Source organism: Siphateles boraxobius, unplaced genomic scaffold (assembly GCF_051911475.1).
Source record: "Siphateles boraxobius isolate OS27281-9 unplaced genomic scaffold, OSU_SipBor_1 30, whole genome shotgun sequence".
Lineage (NCBI taxonomy): Eukaryota > Metazoa > Chordata > Actinopteri > Cypriniformes > Leuciscidae > Siphateles > Siphateles boraxobius.
In genome coordinates, this window is record NW_027508920.1 from 17,423,419 (window position 1) to 17,448,460 (window position 25,042).

The following is a 25,042-nucleotide window of genomic DNA, read 5'->3' on the forward strand; positions in this document are numbered from 1 at the left end:
TCCACGGTGTTGGACTATTTTCTTTAATCTTCTTTAAGCGCAACGGAGCAACTGTATCTAAAGTGCTGGAAAGGAGAGAGTTAAAAGTTTCTGTTGCAATATCAAGTTCTTCTAAGCTATCTGGGATGCTGAGACGATGAAACTGATTAGGAAGATTATTGATAAAGCAATCTTTAGTGGCAGAAGTGATAGGTCTAACATACTTGTAACACGGAGTTGGCTTTGCAGCCTTGGCTAAATGTAATTTACATGATACTAGATAATGATCTGAGATGTCATCGCTCTGCTGCAGAATTTCAACAGCATCAACATTGATGTAGAGTAGATCTAGAGTATGATTACGACTATGAGTAGGTCCTGACACGTGTTGTCTAACTCCAATAGAGTTAAGAATGTCTTTAAATGCCAATCCCATGTATATTAAAATCACCAACAATTAGGACTTTATCTGCAGTCAATACTAATTCTGATAGAAAGTCATCAAATTCTTTGATAAAATCTTTATGGTGCCCTGGTGGCCTGTAGACAGTTGCCAGCAGAATTCTCAAACTTGATTTATCGTTTACATTATATATTTTTACATTAAGCACCAACACTTCAAAATAAATATATTTTAAACTAGATTTTTTAGTGGTTTTGAAAATATTACTATAAATTACAGCAACACCTCCCCCTTTGCCTTTCAGGCGAGGTTCATGTTTATAACAGTAATCATGAGGGGTGGACTCATTTAAAGTAATGTAATCGTTTGGTTTTAGCCAGGTTTCTGTCATACACAGCACATCTAGGTTATAATCTGAAATCATATCATTAACTATGAGTGCTTTTGAAGTAAGGGATCGAATATTCAGCAACCCAAGCTTTATCGTTTGCTCATCTGTATTATATCTATTTTTTATTTGTTGAATATCAATTACATTTTTATCCTTAGATCGGTTTGGACGTTTTTTGGATTTCCAAAAAACGTTTTTCCGGGGAACAGACACAGTCTCTATATGATGATATCTAGGTGAAAGAGCCTCTATGTGATGGGATTTATCTGACCTTGGTGACGCGAGGCCGCTAGCAGACGGTCGCTTTAGCCAGTCTGTCTGCTTCCTGACCTGAGCCCCAGATTGTCATGTTTTGTCTCTAAGACTATGAGCCAAATTACTAGAGAGAAGAGCAGCACCATCCCAGGAGGGATGAATACCATCTCTTTTCAACAGGTCAGGTTTGCCCCAAAAACTTTTCCAATTGTCTATGAATTCTATATTATTTTGCGGACACCACTTAGACAGCCAGCCATTGAGTGATGACAATCTGCTAACTATCTCATCACTCCTTCGAACAGGAAGGGGGCCAGAGCAAATTACAGTGCCTGACATCGTACTTGCGAGTTCAAACACCTCTTTAATATTAATTTTGGTCGCCATCTCCGACTGGCGGAGTCGAACATCATTAGTGCCGACGTGAATAACAATCTTAGAGAATTTACGATTAGCATTAGCCAGCACTTTTAAATTTGCTTTGATGTCAGGCGCTCTGGCTCCCGGCAAACATGTGACTATGTTGGCTGTTGTCCCTATTTTCATGTTCCGTGTAACGTCAACAGACAATCAATAGGGCACAATCAACAGAATTCTCAGTGGGTGTTTCACTGAGTGGGGCAAATCGATTTGTTGTGGTAATCGGAACGGAAGAGTGGTTTTTTGATCCGCGACTAGAGTGATCCCTCACTGTCACCCATCTGCCTGGCTGCACAGGCAATCATTCAGCCGGAACCGAATCATGTAAAGAGTTCACTATGCTAGGCGCATCCAAAGTAGAATCTAAAGCTCTAGCACACTTACTATCCTCAATTAAAGTTTGGATGCGTGTTTCTAATTCTGAAATCTTCTCCGTCAGCCTGACTGTTTCCCTGCATTTATCACATATAAACCCTATATTGCCGACGGGGAAGGCTATGCTAAACATGTAACATGAAGTGCAGGTGACAATAACAGGACAAGACATTACTCACCGTGTTTGTTGACTGATTCTTACTCACCTGGGCTTTTTATGAACTCAGAGGCGCGGGCGCGCGAGAGAAAAATAAATAAATAACTGAGCGCACGGGTGGCGCGTTAACAGGCTAGCGAGTTACTAGCGTGTTGTTCTAACAATAACGGAAGCTAGCGATGTCAGGTTAATCTGAGATGTTGTCTAAGCTGTATTTAGTAGTATAAACAACTAGAAATGGTAGTAAATGATGGTTCAAAACAGAAAGAAATACAAAGCTAATACGAGGCTTAGACGGAGCTTACAGCCTCGAAGCAAACAAAACACAGCAGGCAGCTAGGCAGACAGGAGCAATCGATCAGGATCAGGAACAGCCAGTGTGTGTATGCATGTGAGATTGGTGTGCATTGGGGATGTTCTATAGTCTCATGCCTTCATTTGTGTGTGTTTGTTTGTTCTGGATTGTGCCAAAAATGTAAAAAAAAAAAAATAGACAAATAACATTTTTTTTTCTCATTCATTCCTATGGAGTCAAAATGACCCATGAGGGAAGGATTTGATAGCCTACTATTTTTCTTACAACCAATTTTATTTTATTTCAATTTTTGTGTGTATTCCAAAAGTGACAAAAGTCCTAAGGTGTTGGACAAGTCCGATGAACACTCAATTTATAAAAATTATAATATTTCAGGGTCAAAACGACCAGAGGAGAGGATGAGCTGTTGGCGCAGGTAAAAAAAAATGTTTTGCCACGGGTTGATTTCCATCCCCGTATGTACAATTTTGGTAGGCTGGTCCTACTAGACACTCGTAAATTTTATTTGTACAGAGAGTCTGGCCACTCTCCATTGACAAGTGTTAACTTCCTTGAAGGCGGGTACTCTGTTGAAGTTTAAAACTATTGGATCTGCCCAGAGCTAGTCTGGATCTGCCATAACCAATCGCTAACATTTGGTCATCACGCATGACCACAACAACATAGTTCTCAGCCACTCCCTCTGTTCGCTGATTGGACCGGTAAAAAATTGACCGGAGAAAACCCACAAATATACAGAAAACACAGAAGTAGGACTGAAGGAAAATTGAGCGGAAGTACGTAGGAGGGTGGAGCCGGGCTACAATTTTGGCGCTCCAACACAAACAAAACACAACTATGTGTTTTAGGAGCGAAAATACACAAAATAAGTGGCAATGTTTGACCTAAAATGTAAGTTTCTTATATAGCTACTATGTGCCCCGTAAAACTCAACCTAAACGTAAAATATTTTTCAAAAATGTGAAGCCACAAACCTCTTGTCTGACCACAAATGTCTGATTCTTATTGAAACATTTGCACTGCCTTACCTGACACACGTATTGACATAGCTTTAGTTGCAGTCACACTAAAGCCTTCAGATGAAAACTTGAGGAAGTAGCGATCTGAATGCAGGCTGGTGAGATTCATCATGACAGAAGTGCAGTTTTTCTTTCGTAAGTCCCCCACCACCATTATCAGAGGTTCCGTCTGACTGTGGGCGTTGGTAAAACGCTCTGTATCATAGAGTGACCACAGAGATCCTCGTCTCCAGGTTACTACTGGTGAAAGGTCAAGATATTTTTCATTCTCCGTTGAAATTTCAAATCGGCAGGGAATCAAAAGGCAGGAGCCGCTGGTGGCGTTTAGGGTTTTGGGGATCGATATATTCATGTCATTACACCAAGCAGCTGGAATACAAATGTGCTATAATGAAATGTAATAAAAATCTATAGGCATATATATACATTGTCCTTCAAAAATATTTCGACAATTATGCCACAATTAACTTTTTATAGGCTACATGTCTGCATTATAGGCTATACATTTATTTGAAAGAAAATAGCACAAGCACACTTTTCAGTCAACGCATTTCACTCAATGAAGCTTGTTAGTTTGTTTCAAAATGAACTTTCTGGTTGTCACAATAGAACATATACACTTCATATACACTCTTATAAAATAAAGGTTTGGCATCTTTAGTTCCATGAACCTTTTTGGAACCTTTAATTTTAGGAGTCTATGATAAACATGCATTAACTACCATGAACTAACAATGAGCAATACATTTGTTACCTTATTTATTAATCGTTGTTAATGTTAGTTAATAAAAATAAAGTTTTTCATTGTTTGTTCATGTTAGTTCACAGCGCATCAACTAATGTTAACAAATACAACTTTTGATTTTAATAATGTATTAGTAAATGTTGAAAGTAACATTAGTCTTAATCAAGATTAATAAATGTTGTAGAAGTATAGTTCATTCTTAGTCCATGTTAACTAATCGTGAGCTTAGAATTAAACAGTTCTATCTCCGTTTAGGGTAGTTCTGAGATATTGAGCATCAAAGTTTTTAAATCCCTGCTGTTTTGTGAGATGGAACCTTTTTATTTTATTAATAACTACTAACAAAATATATATATTTTTTTTACAAAAATAACACCACACAGGCATTAAAAAACACCTAATGGATAAGATTATGTCAAAAACTCAATTTCCACCAAAAGGGGAGATAGAACCATATAATTCTAAGCTCACGTAATGTTAAGTAATGAAACCTTATTGTAAAGTGTTACCATTTAAAAAGTGACTCTGAAAGCGAAGTTACTTCTGAGAAAAGTTCTTGCATTATTTGTTTGCTGATCTAATGCAATGAATTTCAGACATTTTCAAGTAGGACAGTAGTGTCCAATTTTTTTTTAGGTTCAGGTCATTGTTAGTTCAATTATATTCTTAATGAAAACATAAAAAGACCAACCTGATAGAATGGTGCTGAATACAAGAAAATCTGCAGCAAGCATTCTGAGAATCAAATGTGTAGAAACAATGAAGATTAAATGTAGCATCTTTTTTTAATAGTTATTTGTCTTGACAGTTGTAACAGTTTACAATTAAATAATTTCTAATTTAAAAAACATTTGATAGTTTACCTTAAATAGATCATAAGACTACAGCGACCCAGATAAGTGTGACCTTTACTTCAGTTGTGGTGAAGACTCTGAAGAGTGATAACCGGAAACCACCCAGAGCATTAATATAAGCCTCCAATGAACTACTACCAACATTAAAATTAATTTTAACACAGATGGAAGATCTCATTTGAATCAGCAAAATGTGTTGCAAGCTCTGATTGAGATATTTGATAATGTCTTAAATGCAAAAAGTTAAATGTTTTTCTCATTTATTTCATTTCCTGTTTAAAGTTTCAGCCAGGACCTATATTAATTTTATGGTGTGCATAAAAATCAAGAGTTGCCAGTTAAAGCAATTAAAACATGAGTTTTCGAATGAAAAATAACCTAATACAGAGGTATTTGTTACATTGTAGCCAAATATGTTATTGTTTCTACTGAAGATTAATAATTCATAAATTCATATTGTTGCAGTGTTGGTGAAATGCCAATTTCTAATGTTATAATATTTTTGTCTAACCTAAGCTTTACCCTGATCTTGCTCTTGATGTTATAAACTGTTAAAATGTAGCCTATAGTCTCAGACTAAAATACAAGTTTGAGCTGTTTTAACTGAAAGCAACTTGCACTGACATATCTTAAAATATGTCACTGCTATTGTTTTGTCTCAAGATCCACGCCAGTAGCGTTTTTATACAAGGCACGTTTATAAAAGCCACTTAAATGCCCTAATTGAACTACGGCCTAATCCTGGCTTAATTCCTGTCTGTGAAACCGGGCTTAAAGGCTTTTGAATTATGTCCAAAAAACAACAACAACAACAACAACAACAACAACAACAACAACAACAACAACAACAACAACAACAACAACAACAAAAAACCCTGCTGTGGTCCTTGCAGCATTAGCTCTTTTTTATCACACTTTTGAAAAAAAAAATTTAGTATGGTTTGCATTGTGCATTAATGCAACTGCTGTGGTCCTTGCAGCATTAGCTCTTTTTTATCACACTTTTAAAAAAAAAACATTTTTGTATGGTTAGCATTGTGCGTTGATGCAACCAAAAAAATATGGTGAAGTTAAAAATATGGCAGAAAAAAAGCCCATGCTTTTAACACTTTTAGATGACTACAGAATTTTTTTTTTATTCTTGTTCATTCCAAACCATCTATTAGATACTTTTATATCAAACAAAAATGTTGGAAAAGAGTAGTGTGGAAATTCTGCAAAACATCTCCTTTAATGTTCCACGGAAGAAATAAATTCATACTGGTTTGTAATAACATGAGGCGAGGCTGAGTAAATTAATTTATACATGAATTAAACATATAATTAATGAATGAAACAGTTTTCATTTTTGAGAGGTTTCCATGAGACTGACCAGCAGCCCAGACAAAAGTGACCAGCGTTTACTACCTGAATAAACTTTGTTACTTTTTTGGTGTGAAAATCTATCACATCTCAGTTACGTATGTAACCCTCGTTCCCTTAATAGGGAATGGAGACGTTACAACGTTACGTCAACGAATGGGGTTCCCTATCAGGGAACTCGAGCTGCATGACAACGCTTTGGGAACGCCCCTGCGTGAGTGCGTCATGAAGCACGTATGAAATCAGTCCAATGGCGAGATGGAACGTCATAGGCGGGTGACGTCATCGACCAGGAAACTATATAAGCACCCCAAAACACAAGCGCGTCAGCTTCTGAGTCTTCAGCAAGCGCTCTGTGTGTGGAATCATATCAGTCTGTCTCTCAAGTGTTTTTGTCTGTCCCTAGAAGTTGCTAGGCAGGAGTTTTTCACCTTTAAAAAAACTATATAAAAAGACGATATACACATATATATACAGGTCCTTCTCAAAAAATTTGCATATTGTGATAAAGTTCATTATTTTCCATAATGTAATGATAAAAATTAAACTTTCATATATTTTAGATTCATTGCACACCAACTGAAATATTTCAGGTCTTTTATTGTTTTAATACTGATGATTTTGGCATACAGCTCATGAAAACCCAAAATTCCTGTCTCAAAAAATTAGCATATCATGAAAAGGGTCTCTAAACAAGCTATTAACCTAATCATCTGAATCAACTAATTAACTCTAAACACCTACAAAAGATTCTTGAGGCTTTTAAAAACTCCCAGCCTGTTTCATTACTCAGAACCGCAATCATGGGTAAGACTGGCGACCTGACTGCTGTCCAGAAGGCCATCATTGACACCCTCAAGCAAGAGGGTAAGACAGAAAGAAATTTCTGAACAAATAGGCTGTTCCCAGAGTGCTGTATCAAGGCACCTCAGTGGGAAGTCTGTGGGAAGGAAAAAGTGTGGCAAAAAACGCTGCACAACGAGAAGAGGTGACCAGACCCTGAGGAAGATTGTGGAGAAGGACCGATTCCAGACCTTGGGGGACCTGCGGAAGCAGTGGACTGAGTCTGGAGTAGAAACATCCAGAGCCACCGTGCACAGGCGTGTGCAGGAAATGGGCTACAGGTGCCGCATTCCCCAGGTCAAGACACTTTTGAACCAGTAACAGCGGCAGAAGCGCCTGACCTGGGCTACAGAGAAGCAGCACTGGACTGTTGCTCAGTTTTGCATGTCATTCGGAAATCAAGGTGCCAGAGTCTGGAGGAAGACTGGGGAGAAGGAAATGCCAAAATGCCTGAAGTCCAGTGTCAAGTACCTACAGTCAGTGATGGTCTGGTGTGCCATGTCAACTGCTGGTGTTGGTCCACTGTGTTTTATCAAGGGCAGGGTCAATGCAGCTAGCTATCAGGGGATTTTGGAGCACTTCATGCTTCCATCTGCTGAAAGGCTTTATGGAGATGAAGATTTCATTTTTCAGCATGACCTGGCACCTGCTCACAGTGCCAAAACCACTGGTAAATGGTTTACTGACCATGGTATTACTGTGCTCAATTGGCCTGCCAACTCTCCTGACCTGAACCCCATAGAGAATCTGTGGGATATTGTGAAGAGAAAGTTGAGAGACGCAAGACCCAACACTCTGGATGAGCTTAAGGCCGCTATCGAAGCATCCTGGGCCTCCATAACACCTCAGCAGTGCCACAGGCTGATTGCCTCCATGCCACGCCGCGCTGAAGCAGTCATTTCTGCAAAAGGATTCCCGACCAAGTATTGACTATTGAGTGCATAACTGAACATAATTATTTGAAGGTTGACTTTTTTTTGTATTCAAAACATTTCTTTTATTGGTCGGATGAAATATGCTAATTTTTTGAGACAGGAATTTTGGGTTCCCTTTCGTTGTCACTCCGAGTTACGTCGGATGACGACGAATGGGGTTTCGCTTAGAAAGCCTATCAACTTCGAGTATTACAAAACGAGCCAATGGCAAGGAAATGCCATGGGTCTGCGGAATTTGCATGGCGTAACTCCGCCCCACCTCGTGGGTATAAAAGGAGGAAGCCGGCAGCAAGCAGATATGTTTTCGCTTCGGAGCCAAGTGTATTCTTCTCTCCACAAGCCATCTCTGAATTGTCAGCTTTACAAACGAGTACCTCGAGTGTTGGTGTGACGGCGATCTACGGCGAGAGCGTGCTTCCTGCTGATCTGTTGCAGTGGTCTGCCAGTTGGTGCGTTTCTCCCCGGGTGCTTCAACACTTGAGTTTTCTCTCACTAAAAGAGCTTACACGTGGCACGTCTTTTTAAAGATGTCTCGCCCGTGTACTTCTGGTTGCGGCAGATTGGTATCGGACTCTGATGGGCACGAGCGTTTCATAGTATGTTTGGGCATTGATCATGCTAGAGCAGCGCTCGTGGATGACTCATGTTCTCTCTGTGGGAACATGACCATCGCGTCATTACGGTCGAGACTCCGTGAACTCGCAAGAGTGAGAGTCCCCTCATCCACCCCCCGTCCTGCGGCTGGTGGCCAGGGTGACCTGAGGGTTACGGTCTGGAACAAGGCGCCGACTATGCGTCCGCGACCCCAGCCCCCCTCTTCAATGACGGTGCCCGCTAGTGAACTGCTGATTCCCGCGGGTCTACCCTCTGGTGGCCCGCGTGTTTCAGTTGAAGCTACAGAGGAAGATGCCATGTCTGTTGCAGCATCACTAGGCGGGTTTGACTCTTCTGGAAGTGAGGGCTCGTCACAGCTGCCACCTTCCGGTGTGCATACGGCTGTGCTCGAGTCTGATCCGGAGATGACGGCCATGCTTTCCCGGGCAGCCGCGAGCATCGGACTTGAGTGGAGGCCTCCACCCTGTCCTGAGCGCTCGCGGCTGGACGATTGGTTTTTGGGTAAGGCCGCCGACCTTCGTCCTCGGCAAACCCCAATACCTTTCTTCCCGGATGTGCATGATGAGATCTCGAAGTCCTGGAAGACCCCCCTGTCTTCTCGGGACCGCTCGCTGGTCTCATCCGCCTTTCCTCCCCTCGATGAGGCAGCTGCCCGTGGGTACACTGGGAATCCCCCGGTTGAACGCTCTGTTGCCATGCAACTATGTCCTCAGAGTGCTTCTTCTCGGGGCGAGCCTAAGCACCCATCCAAAGCCTGTAGATTTTCGTCGACCCTGGGGGCGAAGTCTTACAGAGCGGCGGGACAGGCGGCTGCTTCACTGCATGCTCAGGGATGATGGTTGTTTCTCAGGAGGTGGTAGCAGGACCACTCCTTCCCCCGGTGGAGGGCCGGGGGAGAATCTTTTGTTCTCCACTCCCCGCTGCTCACCCACGGGTGGGCAGCACCCTAATGTGGTTAAAGTCAGAAACAATCCCCTCTTCCCTGAGCTCACAGAGTTCTCGGGCGACACAGAGCGCCGCCCACAAGCCGTGCTCTCCTCGCCCCCCTCTGTCCCAGAGGCGGTTGACACGGCGTGCCGTCCACGGACCGCTTTGCCTCTGTCCCCCTCTGTCGCCAGACCCCTGGCAGAGCAGGCCCCCGCGGGACGACCAGCCTGGTCCTCCCCTGGCCCCCTCTGCCAGGGCGCGGTTGCTAACTGTGCCCCCTCTCCGGGCCGCTATGCCGTCCACATCTGGGCCAGTTACTCCGCTTCGCTGCCCCTCCGGGGGGACGCCTGTGGCTCGCATGATCCCGTTGGTTCAGTTCCTGGGAGCCTGGCTAGAGCTTCCCCGTCTGTCCCACTGGATCGCGCGTACCGTCAGGCTCGGCTATGCGATTCAGTTCACACGGTCTCCTCCCCGCTTCAGGGGAGTCCGCTCCACTTTGGTCGGTGGCAATGCCCCTATCATGAGAGCAGAGATTGCCACCCTGCTGGCGAAGGGTGCAATCGAGACTGTCCCTCCAGCCGAGATGAGGTCCGGCTTCTACAGCCCCTACTTCATTGTCCCCAAGAAAACCGGTGGGTTACGGCCAATCCTGGACTTGCGCGTGCTGAACCGCTCCCTTCACAGGATGCCGTTCAAAATGCTCACCGCCAAACGCGTTTTCGAATGCATACGGCTCCAGGATTGGTTTGCAGCGATCGACCAGAAGGACGCCTACTTTCATGTCTCCATTCTTCCTCGACACAGACCGTTCCTCCGGTTTGCTTTCGAGGGGCAGGCATACCAGTACGCGGTTCTCCCTTTCGGGCTAGCCCTGTCTCCTCGCATCTTCACGAAGGTCGTCGAGGCGGCCCTTGTTCCCCTTCGAGAACAAGGGGTTCGCATCCTGAGTTATATCGACGACTGGCTGATCCTAGCTCACTCTCGAAGTCAGGTTTGCGAACACAGGGACCTAGTGCTTCGGCACCTAGCCCGTCTGGGCCTTCGGGTCAACTGGGAGAAGAGCAAACTTTGCCCCGTGCAGAGGATCTCTTTTCTCGGTATGGACATCGACTCGGTCGCCATGTCCGCGCAGCTTACGAGCGAGCGCGCGCAGTCACTGCTGACTTGCCTAAGACAATTCGAGGGCAAGAGTGCGGTTCCACTGAAACTTTTTCAGAGGCTCCTGGGGCATATGGCATCTGCAGCCGCGGTCACGCCGCTCGGATTGCTTCATATGAGACCGCTTCAGCTTTGGCTTCGCGACCGAGTCCCGAGGTGGGCATGGCAACACGGCACGTTCCGAGTACCAGTTACTCCGACCTGCCGTCAGTTCTTCACCCCGTGGGCGAACCTCGGTTTTCTCAGGGCCGGTGTCCCCCTGGCACGAGCTTCCCGGCATGTTGTTGTCTCAACAGATGCCTCCACCACGGGCTGGGGCGCCATGTGCAATGGACATGCTGCTGCGGGCTCCTGGACAGGACCCCAGCGGCTGTGGCATGTCAATTGCCTCGAGTTGTTGGCAGTACGCCTTGCCCTGCACCGCTTCCGGGCATTGCTCAGGGGTCAACACGTACTAGTCCGTTCAGACTTACCGCCACTGTAGCGTACATCAACCATCAAGGTGGTCTACGCTCCCGCCGTATGTCACAACTCGCTCGCCACCTCCTCCTATGGAGTCAGAAGCATCTGAGGTCGCTTCAAGCCATCTTCATTCCCGGAGCGCTGAACTGTGCAGCCGACGAGCTCTCACGGCTTCAGCCCCTCCCTGGAGAATGGCGACTCCATCCCCAGTCGGTTCAGCTGATTTGGGACCAGTTCGGGGACGCGCAGATAGATCTGTTTGCCTCTCACGACTCGACCCATTGCGCTCAGTTTTATTCCCTGACCGAGGGCACGCTCGGCACGGATGCTCTGGCGCACAGCTGGCCGCAGGGCCGCAAGTATGCGTTTCCCCCAGTGATTCTTCTTGCGCACACTTTGCGCAAGGTCAGGGAGGACGAGGAGCAGGTCATTCTGGTTGCCCCTTACTGGCCCAACCGGACCTGGTTCCCCGAACTAGTACTCCTCGCGACAGCACCTCCCTGGCCGATACCTCTGAGGAAGAACCTTCTTTCTCAGGGACGGGGCACCCTATGGCACCCTCGTCCCGATCTTTGGAACCTCCACGTGTGGCTCCTGGATGGGACGAGGCAGGTTTGAGTACCCTACCACCAGCGGTGGTGGCTACCATCACTTCCGCTAGAGCGTCGTCCACGAGACACATCTATGCGTTGAAGTGGAACCTCTTCGTCAACTGGTGCTCTTCTCACCGAGAAGACCCCCGGAGATGCTCGATCAGTGTTGTGCTTTCCTTCCTTCAACAGGGGCTGGAGCGAAGGCTGTCTCCCTCCACCCTGAAGGTCTATGTTGCCGCCATTGCCGCACATCATGACCTCATCGAAGGTAAGTCGGTGGGGAAGCACGACCTGGTCATCAGGTTCCTGAGAGGAGCGAGGAGACTAAATCCTCCTCGTCCTCCTCTCGTTCCCTCTTGGGACCTCTCAGTGGTTCTAACTGCCCTGAAGAGTGCTCCCTTTGAGCCCCTGCAATCAGTCGAGCTTAAGTTCCTGTCTATGAAGACAGCGCTCCTGGTTGCACTGGCCTCCATCAAGAGGGTTGGGGACCTGCACGCTTTCTCCGTTGACGAAGCGTGCCTGGAATTTGGGCCGGCTTCCTCTCACGTGATCCTGAGACCCCGGCCTGGATACGTGCCCAAGGTTCCTACCACTCCCTTTCGGGACCAGGTGGTGAACCTGCAAGCGCTGCCCTCGGAGGAGGCAGACCCAGCCTTGGCACTGCTCTGTCCAGTACGCGCTCTCCGCGCCTATGTAGACAGAACGCAGTGTTTCAGGACCTCAGACCAGCTCTTTGTCTGTTATGGTGGGAAGCTGAAGGGAAAGGCTCTCTCCAAGCAAAGGTTGTCTCACTGGATAGTGGACACCATTGCTTTGGCTTACCAGCAGCAAGGTCGACCGTGCCCCCTTGGTGTGACTGCCCACTCCACCCGGAGTGTGGCGTCCTCTTGGGCTCTAGCGCATGGCGCCTCGCTAACAGACATCTGCAGAGCTGCAGGCTGGGCGACACCTACACATTTGCCAGATTCTATAATCTCCGAGTGGAGCCTGTGTCCTCTCGTGTACTCGCTTCAACCAGCTAGTCCGGACCCGCTCAGGTGTCTTTGCTTGCTCGCCATTCCACTCCACGGACTGGATACGTGTGATATATTTCCTCAGGTGAGCTTCTCCGAAAGCCCTGAGCTCCTCCAGCACTCCTGACGTCGGCGCCAGTGTCTATTGCCTGCGCGTCGGCTAGGTGCCTCCCGTGTGCATGGTCCCTCCTCTGAGCGACCCCCACATGTGTATTTCCACTGTAAGCCTCTCTGAGCGTGTGTCTTTCCCTTGGCAAGCCCCCTTGCCACCCCTGGGGTTGAAATATTCCACCTGCGGCTGGACACCCCAGTGTTTTCCATATGCTTCCTTCGGGTCATATGTGTATTCTCTAAAGTCCCCCCCCTCCGGGCTGGCATTAATTGCATACTTCCCCTAAGCTTGGGATATGCTTCCCAGTGTACCTTGGTATTCCTGTGATAAATGGAGTCCTTTGTCCAGGCTGACAGGGATCTCGATTTACGCAGGGCACTGGAAGACAGCTGAGAAGGTGGCGTGATTAGACTGGTAACCCCATTCGTCGTCATCCGACGTAACTCGGAGTGACAACGAAAGGGAACGTCTACGGTTACGTATGTAACCCTCGTTCCCTGAGTAGGGAACGGAGACGTTACGTCTGCCTGCCACTTTCCGCTGTACCGCGGGGATCGCCTGAGCTCAGTCTTGGCTCCTCAGCGAAGAAACATATCTGCTTGCTGCCGGCTTCCTCCTTTTATACCCACGAGGTGGGGCGGAGTTACGCCATGCAAATTCCGCAAACCCATGGCATTTCCTTGCCATTGGCTCGTTTTGTAATACTCGAAGTTGATAGGCTTTCTAAGCGAAACCCCATTCGTCGTCATCCGACGTAACTTCTCCGTTCCCTACTCAGGGAACGAGGGTTACATACGTAACCGTCGACGTTTTCATGAGCTGTATGCCAAAATCATCAGTATTAAAACAATAAAAGACCTGAAATATTTCAGTTGGTGTGCAATGAATCTAAAATATATGAAAGTTTAATTTTTATCATTACATTATGGAAAATAATGAACTTTATCACAATATGCTAATTTTTTGAGAAGGACCTGTATATATATATATATAATGGCAAGCAAACAGCAGTTCAGAGAGTGTGTTCATCCCTGCCCACGCTATATCACAGGTGGGGACACTCACGATCTGTGTGTTGTTTGTATGGGAGTGCAGCATGCCCAGTCAGCTCTCGAGGGAGCTGATTGTGTGTATTGCGAGCGTTTGTCCATGAAAACGCTCCGCTCCCGCCGAGCCCTCTTCGAGAAGAGTGGTTCGGTGCGCTCTCCCCGCGGTTCGGGTCCCGCTGCTGCCGAGGCACAGCGTAGGCTTCAATCGTGGGGCTCGCAGATGGACCTATCAGCGGGGATGGAGACGGGCTCTGCCCTATCTCTGCCCTTACCTGGTAGATCCAGCGTCTCAGATCCGGGTTTGGAAGCACGCGCTGCGGTTTCTTGCGCCCGGGCTGAGGCACCATCACTTCAGCTATCCAGTTCTGAGGAACTGGACTTTGAAAGTGTGGATACTGCAGAGACTGGGGACTCGTCACTTCAGTCTCCTGCTAGTGAGGAGCTTATAGAGGGGTGTTAACTCGTGCAGTTGAAAAATTAAGCATTGAGTGGCCAGCTGATAGACAGGAGTCTAGATCTAAGAGCAAGCTGAATGAGAGATTTTTGCCATCTCGCGCTGCACCTCTACGCCGGTGTCTGCCATTCTTTCCTGATCTCCACACCGAGGTTTCGAGATCGTGGAAAAGACCGGTTTCATCCAGAATATTCACACAACAAACATCGTTATATTCAAATATTTCTGAGTCGAAATCTTATGGCTATGGGGCAATGCCTAAGGCTGAGGAAGTGTTGGCGAGCCACGTTTCTCCTGACACGGCATCGTCCTTCAAGACACCGGCGTTGCCCACCAGACCACTAAGAAACACTTCTGCTCTGGTGGGCAAAGCTTACTCGGCGGCTGGACAGGCAGCATCCTGTTTACACACTATGTCAATTCTTCAAGCCTATCAAGCTGATCTGTTGAAAGATATTAGTGAGGGGCAGGAATTGAGTGCTGATGTATTGAGAGAGTTACGTCAGGCAGCCGATCTCTCTCTCCGTGCCACCAAGGAGACGGCCAGATCAGTAGGCCGTTCTATGGCAGCCCTGGTGGCAACGGAGAGGCACTTATGGCTAAATCTTTCCAACATGAAGGAGAAAGAGAAATCCTTCCTTCTGGACTTCCCGCTGTCGACCGCTGGCCTCTTCGGTGACTCGGTAAATACGGTCATTGAGAGGTTTCAAGAATAGAAGAAGCAGGCGGCGGCGCTCCAGAAGTTCCTCCCCCTCAGGGTGCATGTCCCAGCAGCCCCGGCCGTCGAGTAGCTCCTCGCACAGGGCGCAACAGAAAAGGAGCGTCGCATCTCGTGCTCCTCCCCAGCAAGACTGGGCCGAGGCGCGGCGCTCTCAGTCGAGGCCTTCCAGGGGGAAAACTGATTTGAGGACGGTTATTGTCGCCAGGAAGGCTTCGTCGAAGAAGCCCTGACGCCACGAACGTCAGGGTACTGAGGGTGGTCCCTACCAAGAGAGAAAGGTGTTCGCCGCAGTACACGGCGCCCGTTCTCTCTCGGTGCCCTCAGGGGCCCGTTCTGCCAACCCCGCCTGCGTGCCGGGGCGTAGACGGTCCCAGCGAGAGCTTCCCCGAGGGACGCTCGCTCGCTCCGGGGAGCGTTGTGGTGTGGTTAGACCAGTTGTTCCCTGCCGGTGCGCCGTTACACGGCACTGCGTCTGCCACTCAAAATATTCCAGAGGCCAGTCTCGAGAGAATTTTTGGCAGAGTGGAAAAGCCTTCCAAATGTATCTCATTGGGTCCTGCAGACTATCAAGCACGGGTACGAGATTCAGTTCAGATCACGCCCGCCACGCTTTAGAGGGGTTCTTCCCACAGTGGTGGACCCCGAGCAGGCTCTGGTTATGGAACAGGAGGTGAAAACTCTGCTGCTGAAGGGGGCTATAGAACGAGTTCTTCCTCCCAGCAGAGAGTTGGGTTATTACAGCCGATATTTCATCGTTCCGAAAAAGGATGCCGGGTTGCGTCCAATTTTAGATCTGTGCCTATTAAATCGCTCAGTAGGGAAGCTCAAGTTCAAGATGCTGACTCTCAAGCAGATCGTGTCACAGATCAGGTCCGAGGACTGGTTTGTCACGATAGATCTAAAGGACGCATACTTCCACATTTCCATCCTTCCACAACACAGGAAGTTCCTGAGGTCCGCTTTCGGGGGCGAAGCGTACCAGTATCGGGTTCTTCCATTCGGCCTAGCACTGTCTCCCCGAACTTTCACGAAATGTATAGATGCAGCTCTGGCTCCACTGCGACTCCAGGGCATTCGCATTTTAAACTATATCGACGATTGGTTGATTCTGGCTCAATCGGAGCATCAGGCGATTCGGCTTCGAGATGTCGTTCTCGCCTATATCAAAAAGTTGGGGTTGAGGCTCAACGCCAAGAAGAGTGTGCTTTCTCCAGTACAGAGGACCACTTTTCTGGGCGTGGTTTGGGATTCGACGACAATGCAGGCACGTCTGTCTCCTGCTCGTATAGCTTCGATTCTCTTAGCCGTCAAACAGGCAAAGCTAGGCCAGTAACTCACTGTAATAGAATATAAGAGGATTCTGGGTCTGATAGCAGCAGCGTCCAACGTTATACCTTGCGGCCTGCTGTACATGAGACCACTGCAGTGGTGACTCAGGACCAAGGGGTTCTCCCCGAGTGGAAACCCGCTCCGCAAGATCAGGGTCACGCGACGGTGTCTCCATGCTCTGGCTATATGGAAAGAACCTTGGTTCCTGTCCCTAGGTCCTGTGTTGGGGGCTCCGTGTCGTTGTGTAACACTAACGACGGATGCCTCTCTCACAGGCTGGGGGGCGATCATGAGTGGTCGCTTGGCCCAGGGTCTGTGGCAGGACCTTTATCTTCATTGGCACATAAATTGTCTAGAAATGATGGCGGTGTTTCAGGCTCTGAAACACTTCCTCCCAGACCTGAGAGGTCACCATGTTTTTGTCCGGTCAGACAACACATCGGTGGTCTCTTATATAAACCATTATGGGGGTCTGCGTTTGCGCCCGTTATACAAGCTGGCTCGCCAGATCCTTCTATGGTCCCAGGGGAAGCTTCTTTCACTGAGGGCGATTTATATCCCGGGGTATTTGAATCAGGGGGCAGAGATCCTGTCGAGGCAGGGGCCGAGGCCCGGGGAGTGGAGACTCCACCCCGGGGTGGTGGAGCTCCTATGGAAACATTTCGGTCGTGCCGAGGTAGACCTATTTGCATCCAGGGAAACATCACACTGCCAACTGTGGGTTTCCCTAAGTCCTCTAGCCCCTCTGGGATTGGACGCGATGGTACAGGAGAGGCCGAGGTCTCTGAGGGGGCCCAGCTCATAGAATCTGGTCTCTCGACTGAGGTCGTGGAGACCATCCTCCACTCAAGAGCTCCGGCCACTAGGAAATTATAAATTTTACCTTTGGAAATTACCTTGAGGTGGAAAATGTTCACCTCTTGGTGTGGAGAACACCAGCTGGACCCAGTTAACTGCCCGGTGGGTGCAGTGCTGGAATTCCTTCAGGAGCGTTTCTCCACAGGGTTATCCCACTCCACACTGAAGGTGTATATGGTGGCCTTATCTGCTTACCAGGTCCCTTTGAGTGGAGCTTCTCTCGGGAGACACCCACTTGTAACCCGTTTCCTTCGTGGCATTTTGAGGCTGAGGCCAGCAGTTTGCACGAGGGTGCCGACCTGGGACCTGGCGGTTGTTCTAGAAGGTCTCTCTCTAGCACAGTTCGAGCCCATTGAAGAAGTTTCGGAGAAATTCCTCACTCTTAAAACTATCTTTCTTCTGGCTATATCTTCATTAAAAAGAATAGGAGATATCCAAGCTCTGTCGGTCTCTCCCTCGTGCTTGGAAGTTGCACCAGGCATGGTGAAGGCTTTCCCAAGGTACCAACCAATGTGGTCAGGCCTATTGTACTGCAGGCTTTCTGTCCTCCTCCATTTCTTATGTCGGACCATAATATAGGGTCCCAGATAAGTGTGACCTTTACTTCAGTTGTGGTGAAGAGTGATAACCAGAAACCACCCAGAGCATTAATATAAGCCTGCAAAGAACTACTACCACCATTAAAATTAATTTTAACACAGATGGAAGATCTCATTTGAATCAGCAAAATGTGTTGCAAGCTCTGATTGAGATATTTGATAACGTCTTAAATGCAAAAAGCAAAGTGTTTTCCTCATTTATTTCATTTCCTGTTTAAAGTTTCAGCCAGGACAGTATTAATTTTATGGTGTGCATAAAAAGATTTCCCAGTTATAGAGTTCCCAGTTAAATGAAAACATCAGAAAGAACAAGAAATCAGTAAGAGCTGGATCAAAAGAGCAGGATGGGATGAAAAATAACCTAATACAGAGGAATTTGTTACATTGTAGCCAAATATGTTGTTGTTTCTACTGCAGATTAATAATTCATAAATTCATATTGTTGCAGTGTTAACTGTAACTGTTATAATATTTTTTTTTACCCTGATCTTGCTCTTGATGTTATAAACTGTTAAAATGTAGCCTGTAGTCTCAGATTAAAATACACGTTTGATCTGCATTAACTGAAAGCAACTTGCACTGAAATACAGGTGCTGGTCATATAATTAAAATATCATCAAAAAAATTGATTTATTTCAGCAATTCCATTCAAAAAGTGAAATTTGGATATTATATTCATTCATTACACACAGACTGATATATTTCAAGTGTTCATTCCTTTTAATTTTGATGATTATAACTGACAACTAATGAAAACCCCAAAATCAGTATCTCAGAAAATTAGAATATTGTGAAAAGGTTCAATATTGAAGACACCTGGTGCCACACTCTAATCAGCTAATTAACTCAAAACACCTGCAAAGGCCTTTAAATGGTCTCTCAGTCTAGTTCTGTAGGCTACACAATCATGGGGAAGACTGCTGACCATTGACATCTTTCACAAGGAGGGCAAGACACAAAAGGTCATTACTAAAGAGGCTGGCTGTTCACAGAGCTCTGTGTCCAAGCACATTAATAGAGAGGCAAAGGGAAGGAAAAGATGTGGTAGAAAAAAGTGTACACACAATAGGGATAACCACACCCTGGAGAGGATTGTGAAACAAAACCCATTCAAAAATGTGGGGGAGATTCACAAGGAGTGGACTGCAGCTGGAGTCAGTGCTTCAAGAACCACCACGCACAGACGTATGCAAGACAGGGGTTTCAGCTGTTGCATTCCTTGCACTCAAGCCACTCTTGATCAAGACACAGTGTCAGAAGCGTCTCGCCTAGGCTAAAGACAAAAAGGACTGGACTGCTGCTGAGTGATCCAAAGTTATGTTCTCTGATGAAATTAAATTTTGCATTTCCTTTGGAAATCAAGGTCCCAGAGTCTGGAGGAAGAGAGGAGAGGCACAGAATCCACGTTGCTTGAAGTCCAGTGTGAAGTTTCCACAGTCAGTGATGGTTTGGGGTGCCATGTCATCTGCTGGTGTTGGTCCACTGTGTTTTCTGAGGTCCAAGGTCAACGCAGCCGTCTACGAGGAAGTTTTAGAGCACTTCATGCTTCATGCTGCTGACTTTATGGATGCTCCCAACTTTATGGAGATGCAGATTTCATTTTTCAACAGGACTTGGCACCTGCACACAGTGCCAAAGCTACCAGTACCTGGTTTAAGGACCATGGTATCCCTGTTCTTAATTGGCCAGCAAACTCACCTGACCTTAACCCTATAGAAAATCTATGGGGTATTGTGAAGAGGAAGATGCAATACGCCAGACCCAACAATGAAGAAGAGCTGAAGGCCACTATCAGAGCAACCTGGGCTGTCATAACACCTGAGCAGTGCCACAGACTGATCGACGCCATGACACGCCGCATTGCTGCAGTAATTCGGGCAAAAGGAGCCCCAACTAAGTATTGAGTGCTGTACATGCTCATACTTTTCAGTTGGCCAACATTTCTAAAAATCCTTTTTTTGTATTGGTCTTAAGTAATATTCTAATTTTCGGAGATACTGAATTTGGGATTTTCATTAATTGTCAGTTTTAAAGGGACAATGTGTAGTTTTTTAGGTATTTTATTATCTAAAATCAATATTTTTATTCATAAATATGTCCTCAATGGTGTACAAATACCTCTGCCAATTATCTGTCTAATCCTCGTAAACGAAGAATTTATTATCTTTATATACATGTGACGGGTAGGTCCACGTCGTTCCGCCATCTTGAAAAACTATAATAGCAGAGAGGGTCAAAAAGTACTAGGCCAACACGTTTCCACAATGCGTTTTCGTTCAGAGCGAGCGTCACGTAACTGAAAGCAGCAGAAACGGAGGAGCAGAGCAGAGAGAGGCGTTTGTCACTGCCCCGGCAAGTTTAAAAGGCTGCACTGTTATTTTTAATGGCGAACCATACATACTGTATGCTTCTCCAGAGGAGAAGAAATCCTCGTCACCAAAAAAGTCCAAAATTGAACGTAAAAGGAAACGTGACCCAGAGATTACAAAACAAGACAATGTCGGGATAGCTTTTCCAGGTGGAAAGATTTCAAAAGAGACGCTGAAGTTGCCTGCTTTTTCCTCGACAGGTAACGTTAGGCTAAGTCAATATTACAGTCTTACAGTAATTACATGCTTTTTTTCATTGCTTGGTTGTGTACTTTATTATATAGACAGTAGAACATTTATAGTTAAAAGTTAAACAGGCTCTTTGATAAATAGCAGCTATTGAGTAAAGTAAAGAAGGCGCTAAAAACAAGGTTTGTAAGCTTACTTTTTCTAACCTAGAAATTCGATAAGAATATATTTTAATAGAGCATATAATTGTTCTTGCATTGTTTGTCATAGCTTTTTGGTACATAACAGCTACTGTAGATGCAACACGCATTTGAAAAAGCGAGGAGCTGCAGAGCACAATTCGTTTGACTGCATAATACAATTTCACCGCTAGATGGGAGAAATTCCTACATAATGTCCCTTTAATCATCACAATTAAATGAAATAAACATTTGAAATATATCAGTCTGTGTGTAATGAATGAATATAATATCCAAATTTCACCTTTTGAATGGAATTACTGAAATAAATCAACTTTTTGATGATATTCTAATTATATGACCAGCACCTGTATCTTAAAATATGTCACTGCTATTGCTTTGTCTCAAGATCCACACCAGTAACGTTTTTATCTAAGGCACTAGGGGTGGCACGATCCGGCTGTTTTGCCTCTGATACCGATTCCAATACCTGGGACTCAGTATTGGCCGATACAGAGTACAGATCCGATCCAATACTAAAATAATAATTAAAAAAACAGTACCGAATTACCTAATAAACTGTATCTGTATGCTTCACTGTGGGGAAGAGACTGTGATTATTTTTTTTGTTAAAGGCATCAAAGCTTGACTTAAACATTATTTCCCTTATTTTGTAAAACAATATACAGACAAAATATATACTATATAATTAAAAGACATTTCTTTTAAAATTTTAAGTGCAACTTTTTAATGAAGCAGCAACATATGATAGATAGGACAGAACAACTAAGGCTATCAATAAACTGCCATTGCGCAAAAGTATTGTAATATGAAAGGCTCCCAACCCCACACAAATGCAAAATAATTGGTGAAATTATAACAGCATTTTAGGAGCTGTAACAGGTTTTTATATTCTGAATGAAAAGCATATTGTGTGCAGTCTGCATAGTGACTGATGGATTTTTATTTGAAAAAAAGGGGAGTTTCATGGTGTTGACTGTCGTAACCGAACGTGACTCGCTGTTTGAGTGCTGAAAGGAGAATCACTGACAGCCGCAGCGGATGGAAGCACTTAGGTGAACTTGAGTTTAACGACTTAAATCTGTAACTCACATTAAACTATATGAAATGGCTTCAGAAAACCTGGAATATAGTACACAAAAACATTATGGTGCTTTATAATGTTTTTGTGCGTTCTGTGTTGTATAACAATAACATACGCACAATTTCGGATTTGGATGGTCTCATCTGGTCGACACCCGATCCAGCAAATATTGGTAGTATCGGATCGGCGCACCCCTATAAGGCACGTTTATGAAAGCCACTTAAATGCCCTAATTGAGCTAATCCTGGCTTAATCCCTGTCTGTGAAACCGGTCTTAAAAGCTTTTGAATGATGTCCCAAAAAAAACAACAACAACAAAAAACCCTGCTGTGGTCCTTACAGTGGAAATACACACGTGGGTGTCGCCCAGAGGGGGAACCATGCACTTGGAAGCACCTAGCCAACACGAAAGCTGCCGGAGACTCTGGCGTTGACGTCAGCAGTGCTGGAGGAACTCAGGGCTTATAGGGAAACTCATGTGAGGAGAATATCGCACATATTTAGTCCGAGGAGTGGAATGGCGAGCAAAAGATGACATCGAGCGGGTTCTATTACTGGCCACTGGGTGAAAGTACATGAGAGGACACTGGCTCCACTCGGAGATTGTAGAATCTGCCGACTGTGTTACCCAGCGTGAAGCTCTATGTCTGTTAGTGTGGCGCTATGCGCAAGACCCCAAGAGGAAGCCATACTCCGGGTGGAGTGGGCCTTCACACCAAGGGGGCATGGTCGACCTTGCTGCTGGTATGCCAAAGCAATGGCATCCACTATCCAGTGCAACAACCTTTGATTGGAGAGAGCCTTTCCTTTCAGCTTCCCACCATAACAGACAAAGAGCTGGTCTGATGTCCTGAAACACTGCGTTCTGTCTATGTAGGCACGGAGGGTGCGTACTGGACAGAGCAGTGCAAAGGCTGGTTCTGCCTCCTCCAGGGGCAGCGCTTGTAGGTTCACCACCTGATCTTGAAAGGGAGTGGTGGGAACATTGGGCACATATCCAGGCCAGGTCTCAGGATCACGTGAGAATAGGCCGGCCCAAATTCCAGGCACGCTTTGTCAACGGAAAATGCGTGCAGGTCCCCCTACCCTCTTAATGGTGGCCAATGCAACCAGGAGCGCTGTCTTAATTGACAGAAACTTAAGCTCCACTGATTGCAGAGGCTCAAAGGAGCACTCTGCAGGGCAATCAAAACCACCGAGAGGTCCCAGGAGGGAACGAGAGGAGGGCGAGGAGGACTGAGTCTCCTCGCTCCTCTCCGTAACCTGATGATCAGGTTATGCTTTTCCACGGACTTACCTTCGACTGCGTCGTGATGTGCGGCGATAGTGTACACTTTCAGGTTGGAGGGAGACAGCCTTCGCTCCAACCCATCTTGCAGGAAGGAAAGCAAGACGCTGATCTGGTATTTTCTGGGGTCTTCTCGGTGAGAAGAGCACCAGTTGACGAAGAGGTTCCACTTCAACGCGTAGGCATGTCTCGTGGACAATGCTCTAGCGCAGGGTACCTCAACTAATTTTTACCAAGGGCCAAATTCTGCCGACAATACAGAGCCAAGGGCCACCAACCACAATGTTATGACCTCAATGTTTGCTCTGCTATTTTTGTTCTTGTTGTTGTTGTTTTGTTAAAAGAGTCACAAATCACAATATAATTATTCTGATTTTATTTATTTTTATTTATCATTTTCTTTTTCTCATGATTCTGTTTTATTTTGTATTCCGATACAGAAAACTTAAGAACTTTGCATGGTGGATATTGAAAACAAATTAACAAACAACAACTCTGGATCTCCATGTCTGCATGGGAGTCGACTGATCACCACACTGGATCTCTTCTCATCAATTTCCCTAATAGCAGATTAAATTATTAGACCTATCAGCCTTAATATTTTATTGTTCTTACTTGGATCAAACTAAAAGTATTAACTGGCATGTACTCACCATTCAATGAGAAAAGTGACAGCGAGAGGCTGAAGCAATACCTCTGATGTTAGGGCTATATTCTGTTGTAGCAATTCTGAGACACTGATCAAGATGCACACTGGACAGTCTGTTTCTATCCTGGTTCTTGATGATGTTTATTATAGAAAATGATGACTCACAGCTGTAAGTGGAAGGGAACATTGAAAGAAGGAACATTGCAATAATTCTGCTGTTCTTGAATTTAGCTTGAGAAACCACTTTTGTCCAAAAGTCGCTCACACTAGCCTCCTTGTGTTGCTCTCTGATCAAGTCAGACTTTGACATTTCCAAAATCTCCAGCTGCAAAGATGCTTCATCTAAGGATGAAACCAGTCGTTTGGCCTCAGCAGTCCATTGGCTATCTGCTGGGACTGAAAAAGGCTGTCTTAGGAAGAGGAGTAGTTCACTTGACAGGTTAAAGCTCTGAAATCGCTCTTCGAAATTCTCTGCCAGTCTCATCACGAAGTCGCGCATTAACGGGTCTCTGGCACCTGGTGTTTCTCGCAATGCTATTGTAAATACGGAAAGTGCAGCTTTCTCCCTTGAAGATCCCGCTCAAAAAGCGTCAGCTTTAAACGAAAAGCTTCAACCGCTTCGTACATGTCAGCAATAGTGTGGTTCTTGCCTTGCAATTGCAAATTAAGCTGATTTAGGTGAGACATATCGCACAAAAAATGCAAAAATGCCATCTCTGTGTTGTCTTTCAAAAACCTCAGAAATGTCTCTGCCTTTTGGCTTTGAAGGCTGCTTAAAAATGAACAAAGTTCGTTTTGAAGTTCACACACTCTTTCCAGCACACGGCCCTTGCTCAGCCATCGGACATCATTGTGCAGCAAAAGATCATGCCGTTCTGCAGACATTTCCTCCAGCAAGGCTCGGAAAAGGCGATGTTGCAGACCAGAACTCGCGCGAATAAAGTTTACCAGCCTCATCACAGTATCCATTGTCTCTTTCCAGACAATTTGGCACATAACACCGATTTATGAATAATGCAGTGAAATGTTATGAGATTTGGATTGACAGCAGCTAGCCTGCTTATCAGGCCTCTGTGATGTCCAACCATTGACGGAGCCCCGTCAGTGACAACTGACACAACTTTGCTTAAATCTAATCCATTCGTTTCAAAGAATTGCATCAGTTCGTTAAAAATTATTTCTCCGGTTGCGCGTCCCTGTATTGGCAACAAATAAAGCAGCTCTTCTCGGAAAACCTTCCCATCAAAAAATCGGACGAACACTGACAGCTGTTCAATGTCGGTTCGGTCGCAAGACGAGTCTATTGCAAGTGACATGAC

General features: G+C 45.8%; 1 protein-coding gene across 3 annotated transcripts in view; it reads right to left on the minus strand.

The window, feature by feature from the left end:
• The window catches only part of LOC143757337 (myelin-associated glycoprotein), a 71,882-nt gene that overhangs the window by 17,600 nt on the left and 29,240 nt on the right, over positions 1 to 25,042 (minus strand). For 2 of the 3 annotated variants that reach the window (XM_077248403.1, XM_077248402.1), the window contains exons 2-4: positions 4,924 to 4,991; positions 4,752 to 4,795; positions 3,325 to 3,684 (exon numbers count right to left, since the gene is read on the minus strand). In XM_077248403.1, coding sequence (XP_077104518.1) covers positions 3,325 to 3,684; positions 4,752 to 4,795; positions 4,924 to 4,937 — 418 coding nt within the window. In that variant the 5' untranslated portion in view covers positions 4,938 to 4,991. The remainder of the gene's footprint in view (positions 1 to 3,324; positions 3,685 to 4,751; positions 4,796 to 4,923; positions 4,992 to 25,042) is intronic. The other variant, XM_077248404.1, reaches the window with a different exon arrangement.